Source organism: Solenopsis invicta, chromosome 7, assembly GCF_016802725.1.
Source record: "Solenopsis invicta isolate M01_SB chromosome 7, UNIL_Sinv_3.0, whole genome shotgun sequence".
NCBI lineage: Eukaryota > Metazoa > Arthropoda > Insecta > Hymenoptera > Formicidae > Solenopsis > Solenopsis invicta.
In genome coordinates, this window is record NC_052670.1 from 17,997,128 (window position 1) to 18,010,344 (window position 13,217).

Here is a 13,217-nt window from a genome sequence, read left to right on the forward strand (position 1 = left end):
GAAAAAGAGCTCAAATAACAAAATAGCTTGTATCTTTTAAAATATTAGTTTTAGGACCCATGTTAATTAAACCTTTTCTTCTTGCTTTGATCAATACTACCTGCTATCAAAATATATGACCCTTTTTTTAGACACGCTGATATATATACAGGGTGATTCAGAACGACCCATGTGTCTCTGTAAAGACGTGTTCTTGAATAAATCCTGAGACGATTTTTCCTGTACGAAAATTTTGTTCGACGCTTACTATTTGAATAATAAGAGGATAAAGTTAGCGAATCACGGGCCGTGTACACATGGTAGACAAAGACGGCGCAACTCACCGTTCTACACGGGTAAGCGGCCGCGTTGGACAGTTAGTTGCGCCTTTGTCTACCATGTGTACACGGCCCGTGATTCGCTAACTTTATCCTCTTATTATTCAAATAGTAAGCGTCGAACAAAATTTTCGTACACGAAAAATCGTCTCAGAATTTATTCAAGAAAACGTCTTTACAAGGACACATGGGTCGTTCTGAATCACCCTGTACACACACACATACGCACGCACGCACGCACGCACGCACGCACGCACACATATATAAAACCTTAAAATAAAATATTTAAATTCAAAAACCACCAATGTTACGACCCACGCCTGGACGCAACAGTATTATTAAATAAGGCCCACTTGTACATTTATTGTTATAGCCATTTGTTTATTATGTATGTGGCTTGCAACAGAGAATAATGATTTTCAATGACGCTAACTTTCCATAAGCTAAAATTGCACTAAAATAGCCACAATTTCTTAAAGTTAAAATATTAATTATAGACAAAATTAAAAATAATTGTGGTGTTTTACAGTAAAATAGATCTTAAAGGATTTCGTATTTGTAATTAATAATCATTTTAACAGTGAATTGGAAAATACGTTTAATTCTTTTGTTATTTTCAATTTATTTTTAATTTGGGCCTTATTAAAAGCATAAGAATTTAATAAGGCCCAATATCAGAGTTTAAAAAAATTTCTGTTTTGTTTATTTAAAAACGTTTTATATACATGATAATTTTATTTTGGCAAGTGGTTGCCCCGGAAAAAGTTTATATCTGATTGTATACAATCATATAAATATAATTTGGTAGATATAATTATGTATGGATTTTGACCTGATCTAATTGCATATAAATAGATAAAATTGTTTCTTATTGTATCTAAATAGATCACATTATATATATTTTTATATGTGTACATAATTAGATACAATTATATATTTTTATACGTAAAAAGATCAGATTTTTAATGAGTTTATTTTGGTAATAAATATGGAAAATCATATATTTTTATGAATGAAAGATTATGTATTTAATATTTTATTAGATTACATAAATATTATATTACATAGTTACACTGCTAATATATAAAATTTCTTACAACAATATTTGGTTGGGGGTATATATCTATGTGCCGAATGCTCACTACACCGCTCGATATTGAATCGCAAAGACACTTGCTTGATGTCTCAAAGCAATTTCTTGACCAACGTAATTTAATAAAAATGTTGAACAACATATGCGATTTGAGATAAGAATTTATATGTCAAAAAGTTTAAGAAACCCAATAAAATAATAAAATTTAATTCTTCATTTAATGTCGCATATATATTGTTTATACTAGTAGCGTATCTAACTCGAAAAATGTAAAAAAAATGAATATGTATTTTAAAGTTAATAATAGATGAGAAAGTTTAATTTTTTCACTCAAAACTTACTAGAAATTTTTTTTAATAAAAATGTTTCTTATTAAAAAAAACAATAATAATTTCAATTACTACAATTTAACTATAATATATAATCATTTTCGGTGCCAACTATGTACTTATAATTGTTTTAAATGACAATTATAGCTATTAATTCGATATTTAATAACAATCTTACAAATACAAAAACGAAAAAGAGTTTTTGTCAAGACATTAATAAAAAGTAAATATTTAATAAAGTATTATGTCATTATACTGATTTTGTTTGAATAAAAGTTATTAATATTTTAACTGTATTAAATATACATATGGTGTTTTGAAATTCACGAATTAAAAAATCTCGGTAAATAAAATAAAATAGACATTTAAAGATTTTTTTTCAAGCAGTATATAACTTTAGAGATATAAGGACTTTAGAGTTACATGAATCAAATTTGTGAGATTAAATTAAATCGAGTTTCTTATAACATATTCGAAATCAAATTGAATCTAATCTACAATCTTTTTGTCTAATCGAATCAAATTGAATCTTTGATTCGAATACAATTAGAATTTGAAACAAATTTTCTTACGAAATGGTTCACGGATTTCAAGATAGTCTAATGTAATTTATACTTAATATACAGTTTTAGTTAGTAATCTAAAAAAAAGGCTGTGAATTGTATTTATAATAAATTCAAGTATTACCAGAAATTTAATATTACACTATTACTAAATTATATTACTAATTGGGATTATTTAATTCATGGAAAAAGAAACGTAAATGTTTTGACTTACGTTAAACAAGAAAAATAAAAAAAGAAGCAAGAAGAAATGAGCTACTTTACAGCTCATTTCTTGACTCTCTTTTTATCTCTACAATTTTTTGTGTTATAGATCGATGTAACTCTTTCTTTGTTTGCTGGATCCAACTATGTTTTATCCCATGCTCAATAGAAAAACCTGAAAATGCAATATATTATATATATGTTATGGAAATTTTTTGTAATTTTATTAACTAATAAAAATATCTATTACAAATATTTTTTATAATACAAACATGTCTATTTATTGTGATTAAAATTATTATTATGTAAATATTATTACTCACCAACTATTGCATTAATGGCAAAGGGATGTAGACATGTCATTTTTACGCATTGCCGGTCTCTTTCCTGTGCTCTAGCAGTTTGTCCAGTCAGAGTACCGTTCATTAATGCTACTTTTTTAAATATTCCTGTTAACAGTCTCCTAACAAGTTGCAATGGTCTGTGTGCATTTTCTATGGCTAAATAAAACATTGCATTTCTGCAATAAAAGTTGTTCTCAAAATGTATCATCTGTAATCAAATTTTTTTGTTTAATAATTTGCAGTGTAACTTTGAATTTATCAATCTTTGGATTTATATTAATAATATGAAATTAAAATGTTTATAAAATAATGAAATGCTATTTAGAATGTAGTATTTACCTTAGGCTCGAAGTCTTTTCCGTACAATTGAATGTCTGCATCTTCTAATTCTTCTATTTCATTTTCGTCCTCAAAATTTTCTAAATTATTTTCAATACTTGTTACAGAATTTTTGATGGAGTTTTTATTTGGATTTTCTACATTTATTTTAAGATTATTTTCATCTGATAAATTTAAATCGCAGAAATCTTTTTCAATCTTTCTCTCTTTTCAATCTTTTTTTTAAATACTGAAATATGAAATAGATATTATCATTCACATATTCTGTTTTCTATAGAAAAAATATTGATGCAAGTTATATCATTTACATTATAGAAATTTTAGCAAACTTACTCGATCTTTCTTCTAACTTTTTTCTAGTTTGATACAGCATTTCTTTTAATTCTTCCTTTGTTGGACTACTTTTTCGGCTATTACTAGCATTATCAGATAACTCTGAAGTTGGATATTTATCTAATAAATCAAAAATTGCAGCATTTGATATCCTCTGTATTTTTTTTAAAACCTAAGATTTTAATTGACAATTTATAAATTATAATATAAATATTATAAGAAATATATTTACATATATTTAATTGAAATTATAATTTACCGTTTTTGTATCATTTTTCTTTTTAGTAATATATCTTTAGCAGAACTTTTAATTACTTTAGATGGTCCTAATTCATTTCTTTTTCAAAGAGATACTTCTGTTTTATTAAATGATTTATTTTTCTTTACTTTTTTTTCTTTTTTAGCTTTTTCTAATCTAAGCATATTTAATTGTTTTTCCATGTAACATTTATTATCTGCAATAATTTTTCTTAATTATTAGAAATTGCACAAAACAATAAAATCACTTTCTAACCTATAAAATTTATTTATTTACAAAAGCGTTATGGAACATGCAATTAAGTCATAGCAATTTCTACATAACGTATAACAATAATTTATCTTTACCTGAATGCTCCATCACTTTTCCAGTGTATTCTTTATTCTTATACGTAAATATCACTTCATCATTTTTTCTTGATATTGTCCTCGTCATAGACCACGTTCTCATTTTCCACTAAACAGTAGGAATTATCACTATCACAATACAAGAGAAACATTTTCAACTGATTGCACGGAATATGTTTAAAAAGTCGAAATAGTCTCGTACGCCGTTATTGCTAAATGCTAAGGCTCGCAAGTTCTGTGTCCACGTGCACGATCATGCACGATCTGTATCCATGCACTGTGTCGCGCATACGAGTTATGCGACGATCGTCAATTCTCGTCTGACGAGCAGTGGCTAAATGTAACACGCGCACACGCACCCAACAATAGTTTTCTGATAGAAAAAATGACGAATGAAAATATTTCACGAAAAAAATCATATAAACTGTGGAAAGAAAATATAAATGTCCCGGTGTGTATAAAAATTATTTTTATATCTTTTATATATGCTACATGTAAAATATAATTAATTTGTTTTTACGCAAATAAATTCCTGTTAGAAATCGTCAACGATGGAACAAAAAAGTTGCACTTACAATTACTAAAATAGATGAAGCAAAAAATTTTATATAATCTCCAAATATAAGCTATGAAGATGATCATTTAAGTTCTAAAAGTGGTAGTAATATTTATATAGATGAAATATCTGATTATGAAAACAATCATTCTGATAATTTAATAAATGCAGATTACGAAGACAATATTGCGGTGTTAAATAATAACAATTTGTTAAATTATAATGCAATTAACCTACGGGAATTTTTATATATAACTCATAATAAGCATTCTCTCTCTACAAACTTAAATGAAAATATATTTTGCAATTTTAACAGTAATAATATTTTATTTAATGGTAGTTCCCAAACTATTGATGAAACCGTTTATAATTTAATAAATCTTTATGTAAAACATAGAATGACAAAATCTAATTTGAAAGATATGTTAATAGTCATAAATAATATGCTTCCTCAGCCAAATTTTATGCCAAATACTTTACATTCATTATTTTCTTATGTTAAAAATAGTGTTCCTCATTGTATTGCTATTAAACATTTTTATTGTAAAAAATGTATATTATATAAAGGCGTAGATACCGTAGAAATGCCGTGTAAATCATGTTCAACAAATGAAAATTCTTATTTTTTTGAGATTGATATAATGGAACAAATTAAATGTCTTTTTGAATATAGAAACTTAACTAGTTTGTTAAAACGATTTGAAAAAAGTCACTTAAATAGCGAATCTGAAATTTTTTCTGATATAACAGATAGATCCGAATATAAAAGAATTAATGTCCGTCAAAACAGAGGAGAATATGATCTCACACTCATGTTAAATATGGATGGCTTATCTTTGAGCAAGAGTTCAAAAAGTAATTATTGGCCTCTAATGTTTCAAATTATGGAATTACTTCCACATCTGAGAAAACAGTTTATCATTATAAGTGGATTATGGTACGATAATAAAAAACCAGTAATAAATACCTTTTTGCATCCTTTTTGTTTGAAATTACTCAAATGTTTTAAAGATGGAATAAATTGGCTTCATTCTCAGACAAAAGTTGTTTGTAATACAAAAATTGTTGTACCATTAATAATAGCTGACGCGCCTGCAAGGGCACAAATATTAAATACATATAATTTCAACGGAGAGTATGGTTATAATATCTGTGAAATTAAAACACAGAAATGCTTAAGAATTGAAGGCAAAAAAACTGTTCGTATCTATCCTTTTATTGAAAATAAAAGTACATTGAGAACTAATAAAAGAATGATTAAACATAGTTAAATAGCATTTAAACAAAATATTGATAATATTAAAGGTATAAAAGGATCAACTATTATTTCTACACTTCCGTTTTTAGAACTTGGAACTTGTGTAATTTCGGAATATATGCATTCTGTATTACTTGGTATTGTGAAACAATTTTTAAATATATGGTTACATAAAGATGGATCTTGGAATATAAAGAAATATTTAAATGAAATGGATAATTATTTACTACAAATTAAACCTCCAGATACATTTAGTCGATTACCAAGAAGTCTTTGTTTAATTTATTTTTATAAAGCTTCGGAATATTATAATTGGCTTCTATATTATTTCATCCCGACCTTAAAAAATTATTTGCCTACACAATATTTTCAACATTGACTTTTGCTTGTTACGTCTATATTTATTTTACTAAAACGCGAAATAAAATTATTAGATATTGAGAAGGCAGAATACATGTTAAAAATATTTGTAAAGCAAATTCTAGATCTTTATAATGATAGAGAAGTTAGATATAATGTGCATCAGTTATTGCATCTTGATATTTGTGTTAAACGTTGGGGTCCTTTATAGGCTACTTCTGCCTTTCCATTCGAAGATTATAATGGAAAAATAGCAAGTTTATCACATGCAACCAAGAATATCGGTCAAAAAATTATTAATAATTTATCTATACTTGACGGATTGACAATTTTAAAAAATAAAATTACTTTTCATAAAAAGCAAACAGTATTCGTTGAATGTTTGAATAAAAATATTTTAGATTTGCTACTGACAGAGCAAGATAAAAGGTTCTTACAACAAAATTTGGTTAGAAATTATTTAATTTATGGAAGAGCAAACGTAAAAGACGAGACATTTACTTCCGAAATTTATTATAGACATAATAAAACTAATAGTTATACGGTACAAATAATAAGCAATTCTTCTGATTCTACAATGTATGGCACGATAAGATTTTTTATAAAAGCTAATGATACAATGTATATTGTTTTTCGGCGGTTTAAAATTATTCATACTAAAATATTTTATCATCAAGAATTACGGAAACAAGTGAAGCATATATTGTCTGTAGAAGCAGATAATCAATATATTATGTTAAATTTAATGAACATTAAGTTAATGAGTAAAGTTATAAGAATACATGATTATATTTGTAACACGCCAAATTTATTAAATAAAGTTATGTGAACGATTAAATTAATAATCGTATAAAAAATGAAAAAAATGTGTATAAATTATAATAGAAATATTATTAAATATGTTACATTGAAATATATGTGTTCGCAAATGTATGTGAAGGTACGCGTAATCATGGCATTCAATTTATTAAACCTTTAATATCTCGAAAAAACCATTTTATCTATACCTAAATTATTTATATAGAATTTGGCAGTTTTATACATATAACTTTTTGTATAACTCCGAAAAGGATTTTAATATAATTTTGTATATTTTGATATGAAATACAATTTTACATAATTTGATATAGAGTTATAAATATTTTGATACAATTACATCTAATAAGATATCATTTTTTCTCCGATAAGATTCTCAAAATAATTTTGCATAATTTGATATGGAGTTATAAATATTTTGATATAATTACATCTAATAAGATATAATTTTTTTCTCCTGTAAGATTCTCAAAATATTTTTATATAATTTGATATGGAGGTATATGTATTTTGATATCATTGTATATAATTAACAATATGCAAAGATCTTATTATATATAATTATATGTAATATGATATAATTGTATACAATTATATACAATCAGATATAAACTTTTTCTCCCGGGTGAAATAAACAGTTTATTCTCATTCAGTTCATTTCAATATCTTCGTAAATAAAATTTATAAAAAATAAAATAAGTTAGGTGAGCCTTATTCAGCTCGGGTACCTTATATATATATATATATAATTTTTTTTTGTTTCTACAGTTAGAAAGTTAAATGATATTATAATATATTGTAATAAATCATAAAATAATGTATACTTATTAAATTTACAACAACGTTTTTTATAAAAACGGCTGATTTCCTCATTTTGTTACAAGCTTTTGTTGCACTGAAGAAACGTGTTGTTACCGGTATTAATTCTCTAGTCCCTCTTTATCTACTTTCTATGACACATCTTTTAAGCATATATTTTAAATATAAAGTGCATTTTTAAATGGTAAATTTAAAAGTGGATCTTATTTAGTACTGTGCCTTATTTGGCTCAAGTACCATATAAATATATAAATATATAAATATATAAATATATAAATATATAAATATATATATATATATATATATATATATATATATATATATATATATATGGATGTATGTATGTATGTATGTATATATATGTATATATGCATATATGTATATTGGATTTTTAGTTTATAATATTTGAACCGCCTAAGTCTAATCTAATTACTAAGAAAAATGTGTTATAACTACTCTCCTCAGTATTAAGTCATGTCCCTACATCCAAATTTAAAAATTACGCTACTGCTAAGGAATTATCTCAAGATAAATCTTGAAGAGAAAAAGATGAAACACTTATACAACTTTTGCAAAAGTCTATATCAAGTTAGTTTTATCTAGAACTGCAAATTTCGAATTCTTTATACGTCGTTTCCATAGTTGGACGTAATCTAGCAATTAATCGGTCTATATCAAAATACACACACGATACCGATTTACGATAATAACGTAAACATTTGTTCTATACATTGTATTAGTATCAGTTTATCATTATTATCTACGTGCGTAATATCACAAGATCCATATTCTTAATCGCAACAAGAAAGCTATTTTGATCAAATTTAATAGCAGGTAATATGAAATATCCATTTTTAATCAACATTACTCCAATATAAATGCATTAAGACTTTTAATTTACATAGAATTCTTGAAGATTATTTTAGCTATAATACGCAATTAATAATCTCTAAAATTTAAATTCAGTATCAACAAAAAAATAGAAAGTGTAAAAATAGGAAAAGACCTGAGAAATAGAATATACGGATAAAATATCATAAATAGTAATAAATAACATAATAAATTAAGTGCAAACATATTTATTTATGCAAACTGGTCGAAACAATAAAAGATAATAATCTAACAGTAAAAAATAACTTAAATTTTTATTGCATAAAAAATAAAATAAAATTATTGCACATAAACAATAAAAAATATAAAAATAAAATTATTAAACTAATACGTAAAATAAACATTATTCTCTAAAATATTATTATTTATAAAAAGAATAAAAACGTATATATTGAAATATTTAATAATTTAAAATGACAATAAAAAATAAAAATCGTTGCATATGAGAAATAGATTTAAAATATGGAAAATTTTATGGTATATAATTCATTTTTTTGTAAAAATTAAAAAAAGATGATATATTTTCTGCTTTTGAAATACTGCACATTATTATTTTGTACATCTTGATATAATAAATGAAGTCTTCTCGTGTCAATAAAAAACTTAAAAATCGTAATTAAACAAATAAAAATTCAATACAGAAAGGAAGGTGATGGTGGAACATTTTGTTTTTAAAATAGCTCAGTAAATATTAATACAACACAATTTTTATTAACAGTAACTTCTTAGCCATAGAGTTTTATTAATCATCCTATACTACAAGTTCATCAAATTTTTAATTACGTTCCATAGGTACACATATATACAACGTATGTAATTTACCATTTAATGAAGAGAGGAAAAAATGTATTTGTAAAATACCAAGAAGGAAATGGAATATTAACAACTAATATCATCTAATATCATAAAAAACACTTTTAATTGTAAAAAAATTTCAATTTAATGATCTTTTAAATCTGAGATTTGTATATCATACACCAATAAGTGCCACAAAACAAGGTTACATGAACATTTTATAAAATATATTTTATTAAAAAAATTTTTGTATTAAATCATACGCATCCATATAATATTAAATGGTTATTGTAAAAAATTGCCTTTTTACAAGTTATGCCACATTCTAATTTGCGTATGTAAAAATCAGTAAAACTGTAACTATATTTAGTTATAAAAAATTATATTTTAATTATACATATTTCGTCTTTTTGACAACATTTACCGAACTGATCTACTACAAATGTACTCATAAACATCAAATATCCGTGAATCATCACGAAATGGCACTTCATGTACAATCTTTGAAGTCAAACATCGCTGATGACTACGTCGAATTGAACCGTAACTGCTTTTGACAAAAAAAAGCTGGGTACGTATTGGTTGTAATTTGACGTAGCTTTTTTTACCCGGATGTTAGTTATAGTTTGACGTAGTTTTACTAAAAAGTTTCTATATGTATAGATATTTATAGGTAAGCATATATGTATAGATTTTTGTATATTTTTAATTTTTTTTACAATTTTATATTTTGAACTTTTTCCCGCCAGGTATGTGTGTCCATAAGAAATACTGAAAAACGAGGTCAACCAATTTTAACATAAGACGAAAAAGTGTAACAATGTTTTCAATTATTCAACTTTCTTTTTATAAGATTTACGATTTCTTAAAAACACCAAAGATGACCTAACGTGAGATCAAAATTTTTAGAATATTTTAAATATATGTTTATAATAAAATTAGCACTAATATCTGGCTGTATCTTAAAGTTGAATTTTTAATCTTACGAGACTGATTAATTTCTAAAAATAATTACGTTAAAATACACACAAAACTGTTCTATAATTGCTCCTTCTATATCTATAAATATACTATTTAATTAATATTAATGCTGTTACTCAAAAATAGTCACAAATTTTTACTTAGCATATAACTCTATTTACATTAATTTTTTTAAAAATCTGTTCTTGTGAAACAATTGCTTTTCGATCACTTTTTAAATACTATTGTTAGATTTGTAATTTTAGATAAAGATTCTTTTGGTTTTATGCTTCATGTAATTACTTTTAAGCTGTATATATGTTTGCACAAGTACGCTTGTCTATCGAAACGTCTAGATGACAAAATTGCACAGTTATTTCAAATACGGTACACACATTTTGATTTGACAAGTTTATTTGAACGTGTGTGACCAGTTTAAATCAATTTAGTTAATAAAACTGACGACCTATACCTTTAAAGCAGTTTTTTTCGATAATTTGCTATGCGACCAATTCAAAGTAAAAAATAATGAAATGATGGAAACGTTTCTTCGACAAATCGATAATATTGATCGTACTTTTTTTAACCGCTTTGGCGCTTACAACGCTTGCAAACATTTTTCGTCCTAATTTAAAATTTAATAAAAAATAATAAAAGAATAAAATGATGCTTACAAGTGCTTAAAGCGTGTAAGCAATTAAAAAAAAACGCATTATAAACCTTTCGCAAAGATATCAGTAGATATATACGATCGTGTAAATCGGTAAAAATTCCATGTTTCAGAAGAGGCGGACGTAGAAATCACGATGAAGCAGTCTCTCACGGAAACTTTCCGGTCTTTTAATGGAAAGTATAAGACGCGATTACTTTAAACAGTATCTTATCAGCATCGTTATAAGTCGTGATAAATTTCTGACGAACGAAAAATATAAGCGTGTGGTCAAACTCTACGTATCAAATAAACGACAGGTAGCCACTCACGTCGCATCAAGAGCCTCTCATCGTGTCGTCTCATTTCTCACGTATATTACTCGAGAAGAGGACCAGTACTTTACGCACGTCCTTACGTAATAAAGGATGGTATGGCGGCGCAGACAGACGGTCGGATACCGGATACTTTTCGTTACAGCTATACCAGTTATGTACTTTGCTTGCATCGCTATAATGGAACTGTTTTCTGACAATACGACAAATTTGGATTATACAGCAGACTGGCGTGAGTATATAAAATAATAACACTTTTCTCCGCTTCTTTGGGCATCCGCTTGAGCTAGCGTAAAAAGAAAGGTCGTTTGAAGGATTGTTGAAAATGTTCGACTGTTATGCGAACAGAACTTTATTTTTCCCTCTTCTGTTTTTTTTTACATTTTTGTTTGAACTTTTTCAGGAGGACGTAAATTACTGCAATCGAGCGAGCTCGAGCAATTTAAAAACGACAGTTACAATTGTACATCGCCGGCGATCAAAGAATTTCCGTCCGACGGTCTTACGCGGCAACAAAGACGTGCAGGATTCATAATAATCCATTTCATCATCGCTATTTATTTGTTTTTACTACTTGCCATTGTGTGCGACGACTATTTCGTTCCCTCTATTAAGAAAATTTGCGAGAGTGAGTACAAGAAGAATGTTTTCTCGTTGCCTTCTCAACAAATAAAAATAAATTCAAATGAATTAAAAATTTCAATTTTTTTTTAATTTATCCGAGTTTCAAAGTATTTTTGAATTCAAATAGACTCAAATGGATCGAAATATGAAATACGCTATTCATCATTTTGAATTTGGGTGGATTTATGTTCCCATATTATTTTTGGATTCAAATAAATTAAAATACAAAATGGGATTCAACGATCAATTCAGATATGTTTACATTATTTTTTAATTAAAATAGTTTCGAAAAATCTGAAACGCGAACTCAAAAATGTCAAAATAAATTTGTTTTTATCCATTTTGATTCATTTTCGTTGGCTGTTTTAATGTAACCTAACTGCGACTTTTTTTCTTTCGTTTCATTATGACGAGCGTAAGACGCTTGCAGTTTGGTGTATTATGTCGTGCGTTTATTACATTTATTTCGTCTTCCTTCTTATTATGCACATAAATATCCGCAAATGAGTAAATAAACAAAACATCTTACCGCAGAGCTTAATGTCACCGAAGATGTGGCTGGTGCTACTGTAATGGCGGCTGCGAGTTCGAGTCCGGAATTATTCATCAACATCGTTGGTACCTTCGTAACGGAAGGCGATTTGGGGGTTGGCACCATTGTTGGTTCTGCAGTATTCAACATACTAGCCGTGCCTGCGTGCTGTGCGTTATTCGCAAACGAGGTAAAAAAGTTCTTAGCTAACATTAAATATTACTGACATATTCATATATTCATGCTTATAATACACTAATTGTAAGCAACAAAATTATCGCCACTCATTTATATCAAAATTTTGCACAACTTTAAATAATTATAACTTTGTTAAAAATTATTATACTTAAAGGTGCAATTTCACGTAGCTAGGATATCCAGATATTTACCCCTACTCTACCGAAATTTCCCATAATTTTCCATAATTCCCCATAAATAGCCATAATTTCGGTAGAGTGAGGGTAAATATCTGGATATTATATCTACGTGAAATC

General features: G+C 26.6%; 2 protein-coding genes across 2 annotated transcripts in view; one reads left to right on the forward strand and one right to left on the reverse strand.

The window, feature by feature from the left end:
- Positions 1–1,872: 1,872 nt before the first annotated feature.
- LOC113005770 lies at positions 1,873–3,342 on the reverse strand. The gene is made up of 3 exons (XM_026141650.2): positions 3,190–3,342; positions 2,830–3,058; positions 1,873–2,681 (listed from the first exon to the last, which is right to left on the reverse strand). The coding sequence occupies exons 2-3, from the start codon at positions 3,056–3,058 to the stop codon at positions 2,563–2,565; spliced, it is 348 nt and encodes a 115-aa protein (XP_025997435.2). The 5' UTR covers positions 3,190–3,342; the 3' UTR covers positions 1,873–2,562.
- Positions 3,343–11,579: 8,237 nt separating this feature from the next.
- Positions 11,580–13,217, forward strand: part of LOC105200671 (sodium/potassium/calcium exchanger 3) — a 192,178-nt gene continuing 190,540 nt past the window's right edge. The window contains exons 1-3 of the mRNA XM_039451622.1: positions 11,580–11,799; positions 11,971–12,195; positions 12,726–12,913. Of these exons, the coding sequence (XP_039307556.1) occupies positions 11,661–11,799; positions 11,971–12,195; positions 12,726–12,913 (552 nt within the window). The 5' untranslated portion in view covers positions 11,580–11,660. The remainder of the gene's footprint in view (positions 11,800–11,970; positions 12,196–12,725; positions 12,914–13,217) is intronic.

What these genes read in the sequence shown, in the direction of transcription:
- LOC113005770 (XM_026141650.2), bottom strand. Translation starts at nt 3,058, where the DNA reads ATGATACATTTTGAGAACAACTTTTATTGCAGAAATGCAATGTTTTAT. An exon ending in TGCCATTAATGCAATAGTTG is followed by an intron (nt 2,682 to 2,829) that starts GTGAGTAATAAT and finishes TTGCATTTTCAG; the next exon opens with GTTTTTCTATTGAGCATGGG.